The sequence below is a fragment of the Lithobates pipiens genome, unplaced genomic scaffold (assembly GCF_037356315.1).
Source record: "Lithobates pipiens isolate NorthernLeopardFrog02 unplaced genomic scaffold, aLitPip1_a1.2 Scaffold_28, whole genome shotgun sequence".
NCBI classification, from domain to species: Eukaryota; Metazoa; Chordata; class Amphibia; order Anura; family Ranidae; genus Lithobates; species Lithobates pipiens.
Window position 1 is genome coordinate 112,844,593 of NW_027507789.1, and position 25,053 is coordinate 112,869,645.

Genomic DNA, 25,053 nt, shown 5'->3' on the forward strand with positions numbered 1-25,053 from the left:
CCTGGGGTTGTACCTCTGGTGTGCATATTATGAGGGGCTCCCACCATCCCTGTGCTATGCTCATTATGAGGCGCTCCCACCATCCATGTGCTGTGCTGACTTCCTCCTGTGGCTGTACCTCTGCTGTGCATATTATGAGGGGCTCACACCATCCCTGTGCTATGCTCATTATGAGGGGCTCCCACCATCCCTGTGCTATGCTGACTTCCTCCTGGGGCTGCTTACGGTGCAGGTGTCAGTGCTGTATATCACGGTGCTGGTGTCAGTGCTTTATGTCACGCTGCTGATGTCAGTGCTCTCTATCACGGTGCTGGTGTCAGATCACTCTATCACGGTGCAAATGTCAATGCTGTATGTCACGCTGCTGATGTCAGGGCTCTCTATCACGGTGCTGGTGTCAGTGCTGTATATCACGGTGCTGGTGTCAGTGCTTTATGTCACGCTGCTGATGTCAGTGCTCTCTATCATGGTGCTGGTGTCAGATCACTCTATCACGGTGCAGGTGTCAATGCTGTATGTCACGCTGCTGATGTCAGTGCTCTCTATCACTGTGCTGGTGTCAGTGCTGTATATCACGGTGCTGGTGTCAGTGCTTTATGTCACGCTGCTGATGTCAGTGCTCTCTATCATGGTGCTGGTGTCAGATCACTCTATCACGGTGCAGGTGTCATTGCTGTATGTCACGCTGCTGATGTCAGTGCTGTATATCACGGTGCTGGTGTCAGTGCTGTATATCACGGTGCTGGTGTCATTGCTGTATGTCACGCTGCTGGTGATCATCTCCTGCACCCTCTTCTTTGCCTACCCTGACCTTCCCTCTCCTCCATTGCCTTCATGCGCTCCACAGTCCTGAATTGTCACAATTTCACATATAAAAAAAGAATGCTTGTAGTTGTCGATCCCAGATTCACCTCATACATGTGTTATGTCATTGACCATGTGGTGGGACTATGTTTGCACAACAAGTTACGGTTCCCGAACTATCGGCCGTGTTCACGGTCTGCGTTCACGAAACGTCCCGTCGGAAGTTTGTCCATCACTACACCTGAAGCTACCCCAATTGCTGGTGTTCTTCTGGTCCTATACCACAGGCAGCTGTAGAAGTTACAGACGGTGTATTATGCCACCTGCACAGTGTACACCTGAAGCTACCCCAATTACTGGTGTTCCTCTGGTCCTATATAGGGATGGGCTTCGTGTTCGAGTCGAACATACGTTCGACTCGAACATCGGCTGTTCGCCCTTTTCGGTGAATACCGAACGTTATGGGCCATTCGTGCCAAATTCGTGTGGCGCTCACGGCCCACAATGCACTGCGTCATCGCAGTGCATTGCTGGCTCATGATTGGCCAAGCATGCACTGTGACCCCGCATGCTTGGCCAATCACTGCGCAGGCAGCGAGGAGAGCCATGATTGGCCACAGGCAGGATGCCTGTGGCCAATCATAGCTCAAGCTGTGTAGTACATGCCCCGCACTATATAAGGCCGCCAGCGCGGCGGCCCTGTGTAGTGTGTTGGCGTCTGTAGGAGTTAGTGGGTGTTCTCTGTGCACCTTCAACACAGTATACACCGTTTGTTATCGGCCGATTTAGCTTTCTTGCTCTTCTGTAATTGAGCTTTTAGCAATCTGCAGGAGTTTGTGGGTGTTGTCTGCGTGCCCTGAGCGCAGTATACACCATTATATCCACCTATATAGCTAGCTATATTGCTCTTCTGTAATAGAGCTTGCAGTCAGTTGTAGGAGATTGTGCGTGTTGTCTACATGCCCTGACCGCACTATACACCATTATATCCACCTATATAGCTAGCTATATTGCTCTTCTGTAATAGAGCTTGCAGTGAGTTGTAGGAGATTGTGCGTGTTGTCTGCGTGCCCTGACCACACTATACACCATTATATTCACCTATATAGCTAGCTATATTGCTCTTCTGTAATAGAGCTTTCAGTCAGCTGTAGGAGATTGTGGGTGTTGTCTGCGTGCCCTGACCGCAGTATACACCATTATCCACCTATATAGCTCTTCTCTAATTGAGCCATCTGCAGCAGTTAGTTGGTGTTGTGTGCCTCCAGCGCAACACAGTATACACCAGTATCTACCCTTTAATTCCTGTTTTATAATAAAGGCATCTGCAGGAGTTAGTGGGTGTTGTGTGCCTCCAGCACAATATACACTACCCAATTGCTGGTTTTCCCATCTCCCTTCAGGCCATTACCATGTATGGAAGACCAACAAGGAGAGGCAGACAGGCACGAGTCAATAAAAGAGGGCAAGCAGGCTCTGTGTCTAGAGACAACAGTGCTGGTCGTGGACGTGGTGCATCGTCATCATCAGCACGTGGCCATGGGACACGCTTGTCCTTCTTTTCGGCAGCTGGACGTGTTGAGCCGCATCATGCCAAAGACTTGGTAGAGTGGATGACCAAGCTCTCTTCATCCTCCTCATCCTCTCTCACCCAGGCTCATGGTACTAGCAAAGCAGCTGCCAATGCATCGTCTTCCCTCGTCTCAATGTCATCATCAGTGACTCCTTCCCTAGACCCACCACATCCTCCTGAGGAGTCCCCTGAACTCTTTGAGAACAGTGTTGGGTACATGCTCCAGGAGGATGCCCAGTGTTTTGTAGGCTCTGATGATGATACTCAGCTAGAGGAAGGCAGTAGCATGAGCGCAGAGAGAGGGGATGCTAAAGAAGGACAGCAATCTGGCAGTCATGTTCCACAAGCTGCAGCATACTGCCAGGTTTGCTCAAGCGATGAAGAGGGAGGGGATGATGAGGGCACTGACTCCACGTGGGTGCCTGGTAGGAGAGAGGAGGAGGCACATGTCCAACGAGGCAGGATGCCCTCTGGGGGCCAGCTTAGGGGCAGCACACCGACTGAATCACACCGCAGAGCTCCGCCTGTGCAGGGCGCTGCCTCTGCGCGTTATTCTAAAAGTTCTTTGGTGTGGGCCTTTTTTGAGATGAGTGCATCAGATCGCACCGCTGCTATTTGCAACATATGTCTCAAGCGTATCTCGCGTGGCCAAAACATCAGCCGCTTGGGCACCACATGCTTGACCAGACATATGTTGACCTGCCATGCAGCTCGTTGGCAAGCGTACCTCAAAGACCCACACCAAAGAACAAAGCGGGCCTCTCCTTGCTCCTCATCAGCTGGGATCTCCAACCCCACTAGACCTTCAGTCCTCTCTGAAACCTGCTCTGAGAGGAATGAAGGTGTAGAATTAGGTGTGTCACAGCCAAGTGCTTCCGGGCACTCTGCTAGTAGTACACCCATGTCCGATTGTAGCAGGCCAATTTCCCTGCCCCAGCTGCTGGACCGTCGAAAGAAGTTCACTCCCAGCCATCCACATGCCCAGCGGTTGAATGCTAGCTTGGATAAATTTCTAGCATTTCAACTGCTGCCTTTTCAGTTGGTAGACTCAGCCCCCTTCCGTGAGTTTGTACAATGTGCGGTTCCTCAGTGGCAGGTCCCCAAACGCCACTTTTTATCACGGAAGGCGATTCCAGCTCTCTACCGGCATGTGGAAGGCAATGTCCTTGCCTCGCTGGACAGGGCAGTCAGTGGTAAGGTGCATATTACCGCTGACTCATGGTCCAGCAGGCATGGACAGGGACGTTACCTGTCTTTCACGGCCCATTGGGTCACTCTTCTGGCAGCTGGGAAGGATGCAGGACAAGGTGCAGTAGTGTTGGAGGTTGTTCCCGCCACAACACCTCCAAAATGCTACTACTGGTTGTGACACACCTCTCTGCTCCACCCCCTCCTCTTCTTCTTCCTCCGTGGCCTCTTCCAGTGCTCTGTCCTCAGAACCAGAGGTGCTCCGTAAGCGTTGAAGGGGCTACGCAAGTACACAGGCAAAACAATGCCATGCCATGCTTGCACTGGTTTGTTTGGGGGACAGGAGCCACACTGGGGCAGATATTTTGTCAGCTCTGCAGGGGCAGGCCGAGAGGTGGTTGATGCCACGCCAGCTTAAGCCAGGAATGGTGGTTTGCGACAATGGCACCAACTTCCTCTCCGCCCTCCGACAGGGACAACTGACCCATGTGCCCTGTGTGGCTCACGTCCTTAACCTGGTGGTGCAGCGGTTCTTGGGCAGGTATCCGGGCTTACAGAATGTCCTGAAGCAGGCCAGGAAAGTCTGTGTGCATTTCCGCCGATCATTTAATGCCTGTGCTCAGCTGGCTGAGCTCCAAAAGGAGTTGAACCTGCCCAAGAACCGCCTTTTATGTGACATGCCCACCAGGTGGAACTTAACGTTGGCCATGCTGCAGCGGCTGCACACACAGCAGAGGGCCATCAATGAGTACCTGTGCACCAGGACAGGGTCAGGGGAGCTCGGTTTTTTCTCACCACGCCAGTGGGGCATGATCAGGGATGCATGCACTGTCCTGTCACCGTTTGAGGAGGCCACAAGGATGGTGAGCAGTGACAGTGCATGCATCAGTGACACTGTACCTCTTCTCCACCTGTTGGAGCATACGCTGCATGGAATAATGGACAGGGCACTTGAGGCAGAACAGAGGCAGGAAGAGGATCATTAATCATTACAGTGCCTCTCTACAGTGCAGTCCCCTTTATATCACAGTGCCCCTTTACAGTGCAGTCCCCTTTAATGGGCTGCGATCTGTGATGTGAGGGGCAACTGAGAACACTGTGGGACTGCTTTAAAGGGGGAACTGTAATGTAAAGGAGGCTGTGGACACTAATATAAAGGGGGGGCTGTGCTGTAAAGGAGGAGTTGTGATGTGAAGAGGGGCCAAGGACTCATTCCATGAACCCTCCCTGAAAAAATTGCCTACAACAAAACTGGTCCCTCGTGCCAAATAGGTTGGGGCTGCTGTTATAATATATTAATACACATATAATTACATATAGTATATAGCTATATTCTATAAACATATAGAATAGAACAGTGGTTTCAAAATTCAGTCTTCAGGTACCCTCAACAGGTCATGTTTTAGGTCGCTTAGATTTAGAGTATAGCCTCCTATATAATTTTTTATTATTCAAAAATTAACAAAAGTACCATCATCCAAATTCATATATAAAGATGAGGAATGAAGGTGGGAAAATTGAACAGTTGCTGAAGCTGGCTATAATTCTAATCTCAGACTCAAAAAAAGTGATGGACTATCTCGGTACTAATAACAGACAAGATAAATAATATATAAAAAAAAATGTATTACAGAAAAATGTACACAGTACATTTAAAACAGCAATTAGGAAGAAATTGTATTTCAAATAGCAAATACTCAGGGAACTCCCGGCAAGTATCTGCTGTTGAAGCAATTCTCAGAATTGGTTTGGTTTTCTACTAGTTTCGCGGGTGACCGCTTCTTCAGGAGAACTAATCTATAAAATAGATAATGAAAAAAGGTAATTCGAATACAACAAATGTGTGACCACTAGCCAAACTATGGACTCCCCCCGCAGCGGACAAGGGGGATGAATGCGGGTATGAGTCTGAGTAAAGAAATAATTAATAAATAAAGATCATATATCAAAGATGATTGAAAGAGTCACAAGCCACTCATTGCAGGGAAAGTGGACCGGTGGTGGGTGAGAAAAGGATTAAAGCGAACAAAATAGTAATGGAATGAAAGGATGAAAAGGAATGGGGAAAAGGAGGGGGAAGGGGATAGGATGGGGAACCAGGAAGGGAGGGAAGGGGAGATAACTGAAAGACAGTGAGAGAGGAAAGAAGCCAGGGATGAGAAAGGAGGGAGAAGGAGGGGAGGAGGTGAAAGGGGGGGAGCAAAAAAAGGGGGGAGGAAGGGAAAGGGGAGGGAATGGACAAAAGAATGAGAGAGGAGGGAAAGGGGAATGAAGGGGTTTAAGAGGGGGGAAAGGGGGAGAAAAAAGAGGATGGAACCAAGGGGAATGGGGAAAGAGGGAAGGAAAAAAAGGGGGGAAGAAAGAGTAGGAAGAGGGGAAGGGGTGTCAAAGGGGGGAACATTAGGAACAAAACCCATAGTGGGTGTCAAGTCCTAGATGTGAGGCAGGATTGCAGAGAGAGAGTCCCATGCGGCTAAGTGCAGCATAACCCTGGGAATGAGACAGGGAGTATGGTGCCCAAAGGTGCACGGGTTGCCGAGTGCTATTGCTGGGTAGCTGGTAGCAGAGAGCTGCTGGGGTGCACTGGTGAGGCTGATAGGGCAACCATGCAAGGAGAGGTCCCAGGGTATGGAGCCGTGGAGCAACCAGGAACGGAATCAGAGCCAGGCCAAAGGTCATACACAATAGGAATTAGTCCGAGATGAGGTACAGCAGGATAATCATGAACGGAGTCAGTAGCCAAGCCAGGGGTCAAACACATGAGGGCGATCAAGGTACAGATGCGGAAGCAGGAGAATAGTCAGGTCCAAGCGGGGGTCAATGCAACCGGAAAACAGGAGAAGGCAGGCAAGCCAGGTAATAACAGGAAGCAGATATAACAACAGGCACAGGAGACACAGAAAGCTAACGATAATCCAGCGACTAGCATATACCAGCAGCAGGCTTAAATAGACCAAAGGGCACCAATGATTACGACGATGCATGCATCTGCGTGCTCCCGCTGTTGCACACCTGTGTGCGCCCGTTGCTGTGCACCTATGTGCGCACAAGCGCACAGGGATTCGTCCGGCGCAACCATGATGGATAATGCCAGAATTACCCGTCCCACGGCTATTACCCTGACAGTGGGGATAGAGATAGAACAAGGAAATGAATGGATATGGGGCTAAGGTTAATGAGGGAGCAATAGATAAAGCTCACCTGAGGATAATCATTACCCCATGGGATACATGATATCAGATCTCCAGGGAACACAAAGGAGCCATTCAGGTGTTGGTAAAAAATAATTTAAACAGGAATAGGTAATGAACGAACCAGCTTAAAGCTGAACAAATTCAGAAGGGGGGATGCATTAAGGTGAAAAAACATGAGGGTTTACAACCCCTTTAATAGTGCCAGATGCCTAGTGTTCACCAGCTTTCCACAAATTGGGAGAGCCCCTTAACCACTTGCTTACTGGGCACTTAAACACCCTTCCTGACCAGACCAATTTTCAGCTTTTGGTGCTCTCATACTTTGAATGACAATTACTCAGTCATGCAACACTGTACCCAAATGAATTTTGTGTCCTTTTTTTCCCACAAATAGAGCTTTCTTTTGGTGGTATTTGATCACCTCTGGGGTTTTTATTTTTTACGCTATAAATGAAAAAAGACCGAAATTTTTAAAAAAAAACTCATATTTCTTTGTTTCTGTGATAAAATTTTGCAAATTATAATTTTTTTTTCATAAATTTTGGCCACAATTTATACTGCTACATATCTTTGGTAAAAATAACCCAAATTAGTGGATATTATTTGGTCTTTGTGAAAGTTAGAGAGTCTACAAGCTGTGGTGCGAATCGCACAAAACTGATCACACCTGATTTACTGGTGGCCTATCTAATTTCTTGCGACCCGAACAAGTCAGGAAAGTACAAATACCCCCCAAATGACCCCTTTTTTGAAAGTAGACATTCCAAGGTATTTACTAAGATGCATGGTGAGGTTTTTGATGTTGTCATCTTTTTCCCACAATTCTTTGCAAAATGAAGAATTTTTTTTTTTTTTTTTTAAACAAAATTTTCAATGTAATAGGTTATTTCTCTCACATGGCATGTGTATACCACAAATGACACCCCAAAATACGTTCTGCTACTCCTGAGTATTATGATACCAAATGTGTGAGACTTTTACACAGCCTGGCCACATACAGAGGCCCAATATTGAAATAGCACCATCGTTCTAGGCGTTCTAGGAGCATAAATTACACATTTCATTTCTCAACCACCTATAACATTTTTGAAGGCCCTGGAGCACCAGAACAATGGAAATGCCCACAAAGTGACCCCATTTTGGAAAGCAGACACCCCAACGTATAATCTATGAGGCATAATGAGTCGTTTGAATGGTTCATTTTTTTTCCAGAAGTTTTGGGAAAATGTGGAAAAAAAATGAAAACGCATTTTTTTTTACGCAAAGTTGTCCATTTATAAGATATTTCCAACACATAGCATGTACATAGCAAAAATGACACCCCAAAATACGTTCTACTACTCCTCTTGAGTATAACGATACCAAATGTGTGAGACTTTTACACAGCCTGGCCACATACAGAGGCCCAATATTGAAATAGCACCATCAGGCGTTCTAGGAGCATAAATTACACATCTTATTTCTCAACCACCTATTACAGTTTTGAAGGCCCTGGAGCACCAGGACAATGGAAATGCCCACAAAGTGACCCCACGTGGCACTGACAACACGTGGCACTGACGACACGTGGCACTGACAGATGGCACTGGAGGCAGATGGCACTGGAGGCAGATGGGGCTGACAGATGGGGCTGACAGATGTCGCTGGCAGATGTCGCTGACAGATGGCACTGGGGCTGGCACTGGCAGATGGCACTGGCAGATGGTGCTGGCTATTTGTTCTGGCTAATTGCTCTGGCAAATGGGGCTGGCAGATGGCACTGGCGCTGGCAGGTGGCACTGGCAGGTGGCACTGGCGCTGGCAGGTGGCACTGGCGGCACTGGGGCTGACGGCACTGGGGCTGGCAGGTGGCACTGGGGCTGGCAGGTGGCACTGGCGCTGGCAGGTGGCACTGGCAGGTGGCACTGGCACGTGGCACTGGCGGCACTGGGGCTGGCGGCACTGGGGCTGGCGGCACTGGGGCTGACAGATGGCACTGGTGCTGGCAGGTGGCACTGGTGCTGGCAGGTGGCACTGGCAGGTGGCACTGGCAGGTGGCACTGGCAGGTGGCACTGGCGGCACTGGCACTGGGGCTGACGGCACTGGCGCTGGCAGGTGGCACTGGCGCTGGCAGGTGGCACTGGCACTGGCGGCACTGGGGCTGACGGCACTGGGGCTGACGGATGGCACTGGGGCTGGCAGGTGGCACTGGCGCAGGCAGGTGGCACTGGCACTGGTGGCACTGGCACTGGCGGCACTGGGGCTGACGGCACTGGCGGCACTGGGGCTGACGGATGGCACTGGTGCTGATGGATGGCACTGGCGCTGACGGATGGCACTAGCGCTGGCAGGTGGCACTGGCGACACTGGGGCTGACGGCACTGGGGCTGACGGCAGGCACTGGCGCTGGCAGGTGGCACTGGCACTGGCACTGGTGCTGGCAGGTGGCACTGGCGGCACTGGCACTACTGCCAGATGGCACTGGGCTGACAGATGGCACTGGGCTGACAGATGGCACTGGGGCTGACAGATGGCACTGGCATTGGGGCTGACAGATGGCACTGGCACTGGGGCTGACAGATGGCACTGGGGCTGACTTACAGATCGCTCTCCCTCCTCACACGCTGTCTCTGTGTGAGGAGGGAGAGACACGGCAATGGGAGATGATCTCATATGTTTACATATGAGATCATCTCCCATTGGCAGCTGCGATCGCGCTGTGAACGGCCGCTTTGATTGGCCGTTCACGGCGATCTGTATTTGCCTGTCTCCGGGAGACACGGCGAATATAAAACTTCCGCGATGCGCGCCCCCGGCGGCGCGCATTGCGGAAGTAAACAGAAGGCCGCCCAGGGACGGCCAGGCGAAGGAACCCGCCTGCTCTAAGGCCGTCATTCGGCTATAGGGCGGGCGGGAGGTGGTTAATGGAACAAAGGGGGGTAACCCAAAATGATGGGACAATATGTGTTTTATCTAACAAGAAGGCACAAGGAACAAAGGTACTCATAAAAGTTAATAAAAAATATTTTACTGATTCTATGGTTGACAGCCTGGACAGAATGACAGGCAGCCAACATGTTTAAAGTGGAGTTTCACCCAAAAATGTAACTTTTGCTTTAAGGCCCCTTTCACACTGGGGCGGTGGGGGGCGTCGGCGGTAAAGCGCCGCTTTTTTTAGCATCGCTTTACCCTCGTTTTAGCTGTGGTCTGCGGCCACTAGCGGAGTGGTTTTAACCAGCGGCACTTTGCCGGCTGTATAGCCACGCTGTCCCATTGATTTCAATGGGTAGGAGCAGTTTAGGAGCGGTGAATATACCGCTTCTTTCACCGCTCCAAAGATGCGGCTAATAGGACTTTTTTCACCGTCCTGCTAGCGCACCGCACCAATGTGAAAGCCCTCGGGCTTTCACGCTGAAGTGAAAGGGGCTGTTTTTTTCAGGCGCTACACAGCGCCTGAAAACTGCCCCAGTGTGAAAGGGGCCTAAGTGACACATTTGGCATGTCATTTTTTTTGGGGAGGGGGCGGTGGATACCCTCTTTTTAGAGGCATCCAGCTCCCACTACCTCCCGGGGCTCTGCGGCACCAGCAGAAAGTTCACCTCTCCCCCCTCCCTCCCTGCAATCTTCTGGGACATGTCACAGAAGATTGTCCAGCCAATCACAGCATGCAGCGCTGCTCGCTCATGCACAGCGTGTGCCCGGCTGTGAAGCCATAGCCGGGCATCCCCAGCCGTGGAGAGGAGAGGGGAGAGGAGCGGGGATTTGTACGCCTGCATTGCTGTCCTGACGAAAAGAGATTTTTTTTGGCCCCTTAAAGCAGAGTGTCGTCAAAAAAAAAAAATTTAAGTCAGCAGCTACAAAAAGTGTAGCAGCTGACTTTTATTTTTTTGGCAGAACTCCGCTTTAAGGGGCCAAAAAATATCTCTTTTCATGAGGACTTCTGAATGTCAATGGACTTTAAATTAGCTCCATGATCTGTTGGTGTGAATCAGAAGAGCCATCTTTTAACCAGTGACTTGGTCAGCAGTTGCACAGCATAACTGTTATATCATACTGTATGCTATTTACTGCTGACAGAGACACTGATTAACTGATTGTTTTCTTTTTTTTCTTTTTCAAATGTTTTTATTGAGATTTTTAGCAGAGTTAGTTACAACAAGGGTTACAAAACAAAAAAAAATAATATATAGTAATAAAAGTAACATAACACAGTATAATGTAGTGACAGGGTTTTCTCAGCACAATATAGCATATAAACAAATAATCCACAATAAAGAATAAAGTAGTATTCCCAAGTATCTAATATTCATAGTCATAAAGGGACTCGAACAAGAGTAAGTCTCTTAGAATTTGTATAATAAAGTCCGTAATATAATTATTGTAAGATTTATAAATAGCGATATGGATAATGGCCACTTCTGGACCCCAAGACACCCCTCACAGGGATCTATCTGTGTCTTGGAGTACCTAGTCCAACATCCTAAAGGAAATTCAAACACAGTAGTTATCTTTTATGAAGGAAAATAAAGATCTATTCTTACTCCGCAGCTCAATTCAGATAAACAAACATGTGATATATTTGTCACTTTGTTATGAAATTATTTTTAAAGCCATCCAAAAAAAATATTAAAACGCACAGGAGTTCTTTCTTCTATATGATTAAAGAATCAGCATTATCTAAATAGTGGAAGTATAATTTTTGTACCATGTACTCCAAGGTTCCCATAGTTGTTGTTCCTTAATATATAGGGATTTGTCATTAGGAAATAACAATTCGTAGGAGTGGTGGAGTTGGGTTAATTCTATAACTTCTGTCATAGTAGGAAGAGAGTCAGTTTTCCATTTTCTAGTTATGGATAGTCTCGCAGCTAAAAGTATATGTGTTACTACTTTACGATATTGTTTGGGAATCGTATGTAAATTCATATTCAGAATGGCTAGTTCTGGTGAAAGTTGAAGGACAATACCTGTTACGGAAGTGAGTAAATGGGAGATTGCCTGCCAGTAGTTATGTAAGCTTGGGCAGTCCCACATAATATGAAATAGGGTCCCCAATTGGGTACAATTTCTCCAGCAAGTAGGTGACGAGTTCCCCTTGAATTTTGCTAGGATATGTGGAGTCAGGTATTGTCTTTGAACAATTTTTTGTGCCAGTTCCCATAGTGTAACACATGCAGTGGCCCTTTATATGCTTCGTAGGGAAGCCATCCATTGTTTAATTGAAAAGTCTTGCCCCAAATCTTGTTCCCATTTAAGGAAGGAAGGTAGTTTGCTGGGTATGTTTTTTTCCCCTAGAATTGGGTATATTGTAGCTACTCCTTTCTGTGAGGTGGCATGGTTATTGAGGAAAGACCATATTTTAACCGGGATTGAAGCTCTGAGTTGTGGATTGTGTAGCAGACACTTTTCTATTTGAATATATGTAGATCGTTCAGAATTCGGAAGCTGTAATTCATTACTTAACTGAGAAAAAGACTTTAATGAGCCCTGTTGGAAGAAGGAACCAAGTTTGATATCCCGACCCAAATTCCAGTCGTGTATTTGTACGCCAGGAATTAATGTTGGTATAATTGTTAGAGGAGGGTTTAACACCGTTATTGGAGTTTTATCCCATTTGTATGTGATGATTCTCTGCCAAGAGTGTAGCGTCGCTTTCACCGCTGGTGGGTATTGAGCTGTAATTGTGGACTTAATTTTCCTACTAAGTAACCAGAATTGCATATTAGGCTGTCGTGTGATGTCTTTCTCAATTTGTCCCCATAAAGTTTTAGGAGTAGGCAAGAACCATTCTTGCAATTGGGTCAAAAGAGTTGCGTCATAATAATCCTGTAGATCAGGTAGGATTCGCACCACCTATATTTCTATGTTTAATTAGTATATGGTATGCGCAACGGGATTTTTTGCCATTCCATAGATATTTTCCCAAACTGCTTTGTAAGGATTTAAAGTAGTATTTAGGGATACATATTGGAAGGGACCTGAGTTGATATAATAATTTTGGTAAGGTCATCATTTTGAAAGCTGCCAGGCGACCAGCCCATGTAAATTCGAATTTACTAAGTGTTGTCAGATCTGTTTCAAAATGTTTCTTAAATGGTAAAAAGTTTGTTTTAAATAACTGTTTTGTTTTGTTAGTGAGAGTGATTCCTAAGTAAGAAATCCCCTCGTCTTTCCAGTGGTAGGGGTATTTATTAGACAATAACTGCCTGGTTGTGTTATCTAATCCTAGGTCTAAAATATTGGACTTAGTTTCATTGATTTTATAATATGATGCTGCTCCAAATGTCGTTAGTATATTTTGGAGATTGGGGAGAGATGAAATAGGATCAGACACTATAAGCACTATGTCATCTGCGAACAGACTTATTTTATTATCTATTTGCCCAATTTTTATACCAGATAGTTTTGTGTCAGATCGTATACGTTCTGCTAGAGGTTCGATGGCTAAATTAAATATTAAAGGAGATAAGGGGCAACCTTGTCGTGTTCCATTCGAGATGCCAAAGGGCCTAGACATCATATCATTTGTGTATACTCTCGCTGAGGGGCCCTTATACAGTGCAAAAATTGCCGATAAAATATTTCCATGAAAGCCGAATTTTAAAAGCACTGACTGTAAATAGCCCCAATGGACCCTATCAAACGCCTTCTCTACATCCAAAGAAAGGAGCAGAGAAGGCGTTTGATGTCTCTCAGTGAAGTGTATAATATCAATCAGACGTCTTGTTGCATCTGAAGATTGTCGACCTTTAGTAAAGCCAGATTGATCTTTGTGAATGAGGTCTGGTATGTAGTTCATCAGTCGATTCGCTATTGCTTTGGCATATATTTTGATGTCAATGTTCAATAATGAAATCGGTCTGAAATTTTGGGGAGCATTGGGATCTTTGCCTGGTTTGGGCAGTGTTATGATCAAGGCCTGACGCATCTCAGCCGGAAATTCTGATTTGGATGCCGCTTTGTTAAAAAGTGAGCATAAGTGGGGAGCCAGTATATCTCGAAGTAATTTATAGTATTCTCCTATCATTCCGTCTGGGCCCGGAAATTTATTGTTGGGCAGGGAGTATACAGTTCTAGCAATTTCTTCCACTGAAAATGGGACGTTAAGATCAGAGATTTGATCAGTAGTTAATGATGGGAGATTAATAGTATCTAAGAAATCACTTATTATCTTTGGGGTAGGTGTGGGAGTTTGAGAATCATCTTTAAGATTGTAAAGGGAGCTATAATAACAGCTAAATGCATTCGCTATGTCTTGGGGGTCTTGCATTTTTTCTCTAGTAATAGGGTGGTATAGATATGGAATCTTTGATTTGGAATATCTGCCTTTGATCCGAAGTGCTATGTTTTTTCCTGCTTTGTTGCTAGTATGGTAATATTTAGCTTTAAGTTTTCTAGTATGTTTTTCAAATGTATCCAATAAAGTCGTTCTGAGTTCCTGTCGTAATATTTGTAGTTTAGTTTTCAGTTGTTGTGATGGGTGAGATTGGTTTTGGGAATCTAATGTTTTAATGTCAGCAGTAAGTTTCTCAATGAGTTTCGTTTTATTTTTCCTGAATTGAGCATTCAGTTGCATTAGGATTCCCCTACTAAATGCTTTATGAGCACCCCATAGGGTGGCGGAGTCTGACACCGATCCCACATTATATTTAAAGAATTCAGTTATCTGGTTTTGTATAGCTGTAGCATAGGTAGGCATTTTGATAAGATATGCATTTGTTCTCCATAGAAAATGGGTCGTTTGAGAGTGTTTAGGTAGAATAGTCATACTAATTGGGGCATGATCAGTCCAAGTGATGGGTGCAATGTCAGACTCCCTCACCCGCTGCAATAACCACTTATCCGTAAAAATATAATCGATACGAGTATAGGTATTATGTACCAGGGAATGATATGTGTATTCACAATCTCCAGGATGATGGCATCTCCATACATCATAGAGATCGCTTTTATTCAAAAAAATTTTAAGTGCACAGTTGGTTCTGGTTTTGGGATTAGAAGTGTCTAGTTCTTGTTCATGTATTGTGTTGAAGTCTCCACAAATTATTAAGGCACCTTTTCGGCATTTACCTATTTTTCTCATCAGGCCATTCAGAAAATGGGATTGCCTTTTATTAGGCGCATACACATTTACCAATGTAGTAAGTGCATTATCAATGGTACATATTAATATGAGGTATCGTCCATTGGTATCTACAATAGATTCATGCAATTGAAAATTAACTGAATGATGTATGGCAATAAGTACTCCTCTTTTTTTCTGTTGGCCTGATGCTGTAAATATGTGAGGAAAGTTCTTATGGGTGCAAGTGGGAATAGCGCCTGTTTTGAAATGGGTTTCTTGTATACACAATATTTGACATCGCTGGGTGTTAGCCATTTGCCACATCGACGCTCTTTTTGCTGGATGGTTAAGACCATTAGTATTTAAAGATATTAACTTTATACTCATAAAAGGATATTAATAAGATGGAAAAAGTAAGTACATACTAGCCTGATAATAGCTTTAAATTCTACTTCCATGAGAACAATCTGTAGTCTGAAATGACTATGAATGTCCAAAAATTTAGTGACTGAAAAGTTTTGATTCAAATTTTGTAGGTTCACAACATACCTGTCCCTTTGAATGCTATGAGTTGTGTATAGGATACTGTGAAGAAAAAAATAAAAGTAAAAGCACAAACAAAAATATAACCAAACATTAAACTTAACTTGCAGTGGTAAACATTTCAATGTATACTGCAACATTAGAATGGGGAATTAGTTCAAAGGTCAGCTGTTCCAAAGATTTAGTATCGCACGACACGGCGGGCAAGCTGATAGATCGGTTTCCTATAGATAGGATTGTATTTTGACCGGATCTAGTCAATGAAAGCTAATGCCATTGTGGCGTAAGTTTCTCTGGATTCTTCTTAGCTCCGATAGGTGGAGTTGGTTCGGGGATAATACCCCATGCGTGAAGTAACTTAATGCCTTGTTCCACAGAAGTGATTGTATGGTAGGTGTCGTTCTTCTGTATCAGTAGTTTAGATGGTTGTTTCCAACGGTATTCAATTTTATGATTACGCAGAGCTTTTGTAATCGTGGAAAGTTGTCTTCTCATATCTAGAGTATGTTTAGACAAGTCAGCATAAATCTGGATTGTATTATATGGTTGTGGAAGTTGTCCTAGATGTCGCACTTTATATAGGATTTGTTCTTTAACATGGTAGAAGTGTACTCTAAGTAGTACATTACGTGGTATCTGTGGAGGGAGAAATTACGGTTTCAGAATCCGATGGATACGATCAATTGTGAGCTCTAAGGCTGGTATAGCTGGCAGCAAGTTGGAGAATAAGTCAGTGGCATATTTTTTAAGATCAGACTGCTGTATATTTTCAGGGATACCCCTGATTTTGAGATTGTTCTTCCTTGAGCGGTCTTCTAAATCTGCGATTTTAAATTTAAGCCACTCTTTTTTAGCTTTATTTTCTTCATGAGCATCTATTAAATCATTAATAGTATTGGTCATGTCTCTCATAGAGTTTTCAATAGTGTGTACTCTTTCACCTAAGGAGTTCACTGCTTTGGAGAATTGATTTGTGAGTTGTAAAATATCCGTATGAAGCGAAGTATGTAAAGTTAATAGCATTTCTTTTAATTGGGTGTCCAGAATAGGCTGGTTATTAGTGGGGAATGCGGCTATAGGTGAAGCTATAGGAGTTATGACTGTGTTATCTTGACTAATATGAGGTATTTTATAGCTTACCTCCTGGCCTGTGAAATCTAGTTTGATACGAGTTTTAGCCGGGCTGCGACATGTAGGGCTGAGGTAATCTTCCTCATGAGGAGATTCCAGATGTGTTTTGTGAGGTAATTCTTCTAGAGCAGCATCAGGCCTGTCAGTGTATTGCGCTCTCCCTGAGGAGGCTGTTGCTGGTACAGCAGCTGTGAGAGGATCTGTGCCATCTTTTTTTCTCCTTCCCACTGACTGAGAGAATGTCGTTAGTTTTTTCATTTTCCGTTCGTCTTTCCGCTTTTTTGACATCACCTTCGGATTCAGGAACTCTTCCGTCGTCTGTTCGTATCTTTTTTACCGATATTCGCTGTAAATTGTCGCTAATATGCCCGTTCGTGTCACAGAGCTCTCTCACAGAGCTTCGATTCAGCTCATGCGCTGGCCACGCCCCCCAACTGATTGTTTTCTTGATCAATTGATCCCAGAGCTAATTTCAAAGTGCACAAAATATTCTTAAGTCCTGATGAAGGAGGATGTATTTTATCCTGTGAAACACATTAGATGTCCTTTGTTCTGTTCTTGTTGTCTTTTTGTTTTTTATGGACCTTTGTTTCTGGCACTTGCTCTATCCCAAACATGCACCTACACCCTACAGCATGGTGAATGATACCTTTCTAGTGACACCAAATTGTGCCAATTAGGTTTACTCTTTGAAAAGCTGTACTTTTTGTTGCCTATGTTGAGATCTGCATAGACAGTATTATTTGAACTTCAAAATCAACAGTGTGCAAATATTTACATGGGTACATATACAGTAGAGACTATGCTGCCACTCTGACTTACATACAGAGTAAAATTGTTGTCATGCTCTCATCTTTGCCTTTCCTATGACCAGAAATCTTCAATTTTATTGCCTCCCTATAAAGGAATTTGAGTTGTGAAATACTGCAGCAATGGTAGCTTTTTCACCCTTCTGATAATTAGTTGTCTTATGCTGCGTACACACGATCAAAAAAAACGGTGGAAAAGTCCGGCGGACAATCCGCCTGTGTGTGGGCTTCGGCAGACTTTTTTTTACCCAAAAGTCTGGCGGACTAAGAAAGTAGTTTTGCACCAATACGGCTGTGTGTGTGCTAGTCCGCCGTACTTTTGAAATGAACTGACTTTTCCCGCATGGAGAAAAGTCAGTTAATTTTGAGCGCGGCTCCAGATAGCCGGGACCCCGGGACCAGCGAATGAAGCATCGCTGGTCCCGTCACCTGGTATGGAATTAAAGGGGAAGCCCTACGCCGAAAAAACAGCGTGGGGGCCCCCCCCAGGTCCATATCAGACCCTTATCCCAGCACTTCAGCACGGCCGGTCAGGAAAGGGGGTGGGGATGAGCAAGCGCCCCCCCCCCGAGCCCTTGTCCTTATCAACACGTGGCCCACCACCCCAAAGCACCTTGTCCCCATGTTGATGAGGACAAGGGCCTCTTCTCGACAACCCTTGCCGTTGGTTGTCGGGGTCTGCAGGCGGGGGGCTTATCGGAATCCGTGAGCCCCCTTTAATAAGGGGGATCCCGGATCCCTGCCCCCCACCCTATGTGAGTATGGGTTACAATGTACCCCTACCCATTAACCAGTGAAAAAAATGTAAAAAAACACAACACACAAGGGTTAAAATAGTTTATTGCACAGCTCCGGGGGTCTTCTTCCGTCTTCGGGGGTCTTCTCGCTGGACTCCTCTGCTATCTTCTGCTCTTTTGCTAGCTCTTTTACTAGTGGAGGAGCCCGAGTTTCTTCTTCGCTGCCATCCGGGGGTCTTCTTCCGACTTCGGGGGTCTTGTCCCCCTCTTCGGGTGTCTCTTCAGTTCTTCTAGCTCTTTTACAAGTGGTGGCCCGGTCTTCTGTCGCTGCTGTCTTCGTCGTCGCCGCCTTCTGTTCTTCTCTTCTGTTCTTCTGTTCTTCTCTTCTTGAGCTGTTGCCTCGTCGCTGTCTCTGGCCACAATGACAGGCACGCGGCATGCGGCGACTTATATAGGGACATCGCCAGATGATGTCCCCGCCCATTATGATGTCACAGTCCCAGCATCCTCTACGGACCTAGTCTGCCGGAAAAGTCACGTGTGTGGGCAGATACGCTCGTTCGGACAGTTCGGCGGACTTTACAGCGGCTTGTCCGCCAGACTAAGTCCGCCGGATAGTCTGATCGTGTGTACACGGCATTAGGCAAATACTTATATTACCTTGCCATAAGGCCGGGCTGTAAATGGTAAAATCAGAAGGTAGCAATCCTCTATCTAGCCAACTCAGTGTAGTTAGGAGCTGAAAGCTGCTACACTTATACCTGTGGCTTATGCATTTTCAAGCCATTGCATAGGTATTGAACATTTGCACATGTGTTAAAAGAGAAGCATGGAGTAGCTCTATTGGCCCTACTTTTCTTGTGGGTCACTGGAGTGCACTCCAGCCACATACAATTCTGGTGGGATCCCAACAATAATGTCGGGAGCCACCCAGATACCTTACAGGCAGCTGGCTCAGCCTCTAGGCATGCTGCTTGGAGCCTGATCGAGCCACACCTGCCCCCACTCCTGCGCAGTGCTTCAGTTAGCACTGAATGGACAGATAACGGTGGCTGACAGACACCAGAGCTGACCAGAGAACTGAGCGATCAGGAATGACCTGATTGCTCAGTTCTCGGGCTTAGAGTCTGTGGTGGACAGCTGCAGCATCGGACTGATGCAGGTAGGTATGTATGTTTATTTTCTTAACATTCCCACACTTCTTTAAATGCATGTTTTAAATATAGGCTTTTAGGTGCTCTTGCCAGTGGGCTGAGTGGTTGGACGTTAAATGCCTTGTTAAGCAAGCGGTACCCAAATGGTTGGTGTTTTTGCCACGTTTGATGTGCCTGAGACACAGTTTGCAGATAGCAACAGTGCGATCTGCTGCAGATGTGCTGAAAAAGGCTCAGACAGCTGAGCTTTGGGGAGTGGGCCGGGAGATAACAGCTACAGAATGTTATGGAATAGGGTGGCTGTTCTCTACTCTTTCTTGATGTTGGCCTCCTTGGGGTTGTGCCGCCTCACCTTCAGTTTCCTCCTCTGCTCTATCTGGCACCCAAGTCGTATCAGTGACCTCATCATCATCTCCGTCTCCTCCATCTTTATCATTACCACTGGAGACAACTGAATTCCAATTTGTCTACCAGTGTTCCTCTCTCTCTAGGCTCATGTTCCTGTCATCCTCAACCTCAGAACCAACATCTGAATCCAGAAATAACTGGGCATCATCGAGGTGCAAGTGGCTGATGCTGTGGTCAAATAACTCAGCTGACTCCTCAATGGCTGATGTTGGGGCTATGGCAGGAATAAATGTGGACAACGAGACAGGTTTATCCACTCTGGCAATTGCAGGGGACTGCACACTTGTCTCTGCTTGCGTGACAGAGGGTGAGGAGGACAAGGAAGGTTTAGTAAGCCAGTCCACCACCTCCTCTGCATGCTGTGGCTGGATAGCACAGGCAAACTCACTAAACAGAGGAAATGATGCACTGCCTGAGGACTGACCACTACGTCCACCTTTGGCTGTGGACACATTTGTTGCTTGCCCCCTTACTGTGTCCTCCCAGACATCATTGGGAGGGAAGGGGCGGTGCTTATAAGCAAATGTAAAGAAGAAGTTGAAATCTGTACATAGATGTAATCAATGTAAAGAGATGTTTGGTGCACTCTAATTTGAGTACTCACACTACACAGACACATTCCATGGATACACTATAATATACTGCAATATAATGCGCCAAATGTACAGTCATGCACAGAACTATATGGCATTAAACTGGCAGTAATGCCACCAAATTAAATGGCGTTAAACTGTCAGTAACGCACAAAACTATATGACGTTAAACTGGCAGTAACGCACACAGAAGTAAATGGCGTTAAACTGGCATTAACGCACAAAAAGCGATATGGCATTAAACTGGCAGTAACGCACACAGAACTATATGGCGTTTAACTAGAAGTAACGCGCACAAAACTATATGACGTTAAACTGGCAGTAACGCACACAGAAGTAAATGGCGTTAAACTGGCAGTAACGCACAAAAAGCGGTAAGGCATTAAACTGGCAGTAACGCACATGGAACTATATGGCGTTAAACTGGCAGTAACGCACACAGAACTATAGGGCATTAAACTGGCAGTAACGCACACAGAACTATAGGGCGTTAAACTGGCAGTAATGAACGCAAAACTATATGGCGTTAAACTGGCAGGAAGGCACACAGAACTATATGGGGTTAAACTGGCAGTAACACACACAAAATTATACAACGTTAAAGTGGCAGTAACACACACACAAGTAAATGGCTTAAATCTGGCAGTAATGCACAAAACTATATTTGCGGTTAAACTGGCAGTAACGCACACAGAACTATATGGTGTTAAACTGGCAGTAACGCACACAAAACTATATGGTATTAAACTGTCAGTAACGCAATCAAATAGACAGTGTTCAACTGTCACTACACTGACGCTATCTAAACTGTCCCTACTCTAGCTATACACTAATGTAAAGGTTACTGACACGGTCTCACTACACTACAGTGAAACTATCTGCGCTGTTCCTACTCCACACTAATGTATGAATGAATGAAACGGTCTCATTACACTACAGTGAAACTATTTGAGTTGTCCCTACTCTAGCTGCACACTATGCAAAGCTGAATGATGGTCCTTCTCACTATACTCACACTATCCCTAGACTGACACTAAATGAATATTCTACACTGACAATTGAAGCAAAATAGCACAGTATAGCACACTAACTAATAGCACTGAACAGAGCCCTGTTCTATATCTCTCCACGCCGAAATCACACTGAAAATGGGCTGCCATTGAAAGAATACTTTTATGCCGTGGGTCAGGCTATGAGTAATGATTAGATAAAGTCATGATGACAGTGTCCAATCAGGACTCTGACAGTGCTCTGTGCCCTGATTGGCTGAAGCTTTCACTGCTTCAGCCAATCAGGGCTCGCAATGCACTTTTTAGCTCCACAATGCATTGTGGTCAGTTCAGGGGGCCGAACAAAGGGGTCATTCTGTTTGCTGAACGTTCGAACAGCAAAAATTTGGCCTGAACTTATGCTCGGGACGAACCGTTGGCCCATCCATACTGGGGACCCCACAATAGGGATAAAACTTTTTTGCGGAAAAGAAGTTTAACAAGACACGTGGCCACTTAATAAAATTAAGAGACAGTCCTCGAAATCAGGGACAGTTGGGGGGTATGCTATTTCTTCTGCTGGGGCCCAACTTTTAATGTGAAGCGCTCGAGGTAATGTCCCTTTAGGAACTGATGCAGACAACTGCCACTGTGTTTCTTGCAGACAACTGTGTTCCTCTTTTCTCAGGGTGTAGTGCAGAGTTGGCCAGTGGCTTTCCACCACTCTCTGTCAGCAGGCAATCTCCTTCTGCTCACCGGCAAAGTGTACCCCAGCCATTGTCCTTAGCATGCAGCTCCTCAGTTTGGCAGCAGTCACAACCAGCATCCAGGGTATCCTCTTATGTTTCAGAATGGCTGCCATTGTGTCTCTCTTTCACCGAGGTGCAGCAGTATGCACACATCCTCGCTTTCTCTGTAAATCATCACCTCTTCCTCTCCTCAGCTCATTAAAATTACAATGCACCATTCCTCCACCACAATGCCACAGGGAGCTGAAGTCTTCCTTTTAGAGTCTGAAGCCAGTACACTCTGTAGAAACTACACCTTCCACGATCCTCCAACACTTATTCCCATAGTCTCTGGCAGTCCACATACTTAGTTTGAAAAAAAGATTATAGCGCACACATACAACAATGACATTTAACTCCTGCACGGCTATTTAAAAACACCTGAGCATATTCAGAAATTATGGGGATTTAGTCATACCATATGGCCATATAGTGCTAAGCCCACTACTACGTCAAAATACCCCAATATCAATGGGTCCTACGCTATCCATAGAATGGAAGATCCAGCTTCTCTGAACCATGGGATAAAATAGTCCTTTAGTTCTTCCATATAGAGGAGTGTATTTCTCCCATGGTTCAGAGAAGCAGGATGCTCCATTCTATGGATAGCGTAGGACCCACTGATATTGGGGTACTTTGATGTAGTAGTGAGCTTAACACTAAATGGCAATATGGTGTAACTAAATCCACATATTTTCTGAATACGCTCAGGTTATGATAAACAGTTGTGCAACTATGATAGGAAATACAGAATAAATGACACCATCTGTTAATTCTGGCTGGGGAAGATGGGGGGAGTTATGCCGTGTACACACGGTTGGACTTTCCGGCAGAAAAAGTCAGACGGAATAATTTCATCGGATAGTCCGATCCTGTGTGGGCTTCAGCAGACTTTTTTTTTTTCCAAAATTCTGACGGAACTAGAAATAGAACATTTTAAATCTTTCTGACGGAATCAATTTCTATTGGGAAAACCGTTCGTCTGTATGCTGTTCCGATGGACCAAAAATTATGCAAGGGCAGCTATTGGCTACTGGCTATTGAACTTCCTTTTTCTAGTCCCGCCGTTGTATGTCACCGCATTCTAAATGATCAGACTTTGGTGCCATCGTGTGTAGGCAAGTCCGTTTCAGCAGAACGGTGTCAGAACTCTGTCGGAAAAAAATATCATAGTATATTCTAAAGGAAAAAAGGGTCGTGTGTGTACGTGGCATAAGTCTTTCACAAAAGTTCAAATCTCTAATCTGTACGTATGTGATAAATGCTAATTATGATCTGTCCATCCTCTGTACAAAAAGTGAAGTAGTACCAGGCAGTGCTAGGGTTATTTTAATAGTAAGTATTTGACCATTTTATACGTTTCTGGTTTTCTGTCACAGATTTTGGATCTGCAGTTATCATCTGTCATTGAACGTCAGGTAAAACAAGCTAAGGTGGAACAGAAAAAGAAGTTCAATCCTCAAGATGTTCGATTTGACTGCAGGAACTGTGCCATTGCAGTTGGACATGGTAGTGATTTTCGGGTTGTGGAAGGCATTCACCATGTCAACATTAATCCTACCTTTAAGTAAGTCTACATTTTATTTATGGGAAATAGTTGATGGGAAATACAGTGCCCTGAAAAAGTATCCATACCCCTTGAAATTTTCCACATGTTACAATCAAAGACGTAAATTTATTTTATTGGGATTTTTTGTGATAGACCAACACAAAGTGGCACATAATTGTGGAAGGAAAATTATATATTGTTTTCCAAATTTTTTACAAATAAATATCTGAAAAAGTGTGGCTAGCATTTGTATTCAGCCTCCTTTACTTTGATACCCATAAGTAACACCTAGTGGAACCAATTGCCTTGAAGTCACCTAATTAATAAATAGAGTCCACCTGTGTGTAATTTAATCTCAGTATAACTACAGCTGTTCTGTGAAGCCCTCAGAAGTTTGTTAGAGAACCTTAGTGAACCAACAGCACCATGACGGACAAGGAACACACCAGACAGGTCAGAGATAAAGTTGTGGAGAAGTTTAAAGCAGGGTTGGGTTATAAAAAATATCCCAAGCTTTGAACATCTCAATGTACAATCCATAATCCGAAAATGGAAAGAGTACGGCACAACAGCAAACCTACCAGTTGTTGTGGTGAGTGATGTATTGTGAAGGGTATGAGGTGTCCCTCTTTGAAGTGTCTCTATCCTTGTCCTATATACCGTTCTGGACAATAAGCTCATAAAAAATTTAATTAACCCAGCCCAGAAGGTGGAACTTCTTATTATTGGTTCATGTGGCTAAATATTAATTGCGTTATTTGTTTAGGCATTGCCCCTTAAAGCCACCAAGTGTCATTCTAAGATAAGAGATATACTGTATGTGTTATAAATGATTCCTATAAATAATTTGATATAAGAATGTCCATTTTCTCATGGTAAAGGCATGGCCATATGATATTTCTAATATGCATCTGTATTGTTTAGGAGATCTGGTGACACCATCAGATAAGTATACATTTCTAATGCAGCAATATTTCAAACATAATTATATTGATTAGGAGGAGATGTTTTACATATATATATATATATATATATATATATATATATATATATATATATATATATTATGGTTAATTATACATCTAGGTAAAGAGAGAAAACTATATGTGTGTGTGTATGTATATATATATATATATATATATATATATATATATATATATATATATATATACAGTATCTCACAAAAGTGTATACCTCTCACATTTTTGTAAATATTTTATTATATCTTTTCATGTGACAATACTGAAGAAATCACATTTTCCTACAATGTAAAGTAATGAGTGTACAGCTAGTAAAGCAGTGTCATTTTGCTGTCCACTCAAAATAACTCAACACACAGCCATTAATGTCTAAACCGCTGGTAACCAAAGTGAGTACACTCCTAAGTGAAAATGTCCAAATTGGGCCCAAAGTTTCAATATTTTGTGTGGCCACCATTATTTTCCAGCACTGCCTTAACCCTCTTGAGCAGGTTGCCACTGGAGTCCTCTTCTACTCCTCCGTGATGGTTCTTCCACCTTCCGTTTGAAGATGCCCCACAGATGCTCA

The 25,053-nt window shown here is 44.7% G+C and overlaps 1 protein-coding gene across 7 annotated transcripts in view; it reads left to right on the top strand.

Moving 5' to 3' along the window:
* The window catches only part of DHX58 (DExH-box helicase 58), a 208,346-nt gene that overhangs the window by 123,307 nt on the left and 59,986 nt on the right, over positions 1-25,053 (top strand). For all 7 annotated transcript variants that reach the window (XM_077459543.1, XM_077459549.1, XM_077459546.1 and 4 more), the window contains one exon: positions 23,336-23,523. In XM_077459543.1, the coding sequence (XP_077315669.1) occupies positions 23,336-23,523 (188 nt within the window). The remainder of the gene's footprint in view (positions 1-23,335; positions 23,524-25,053) is intronic.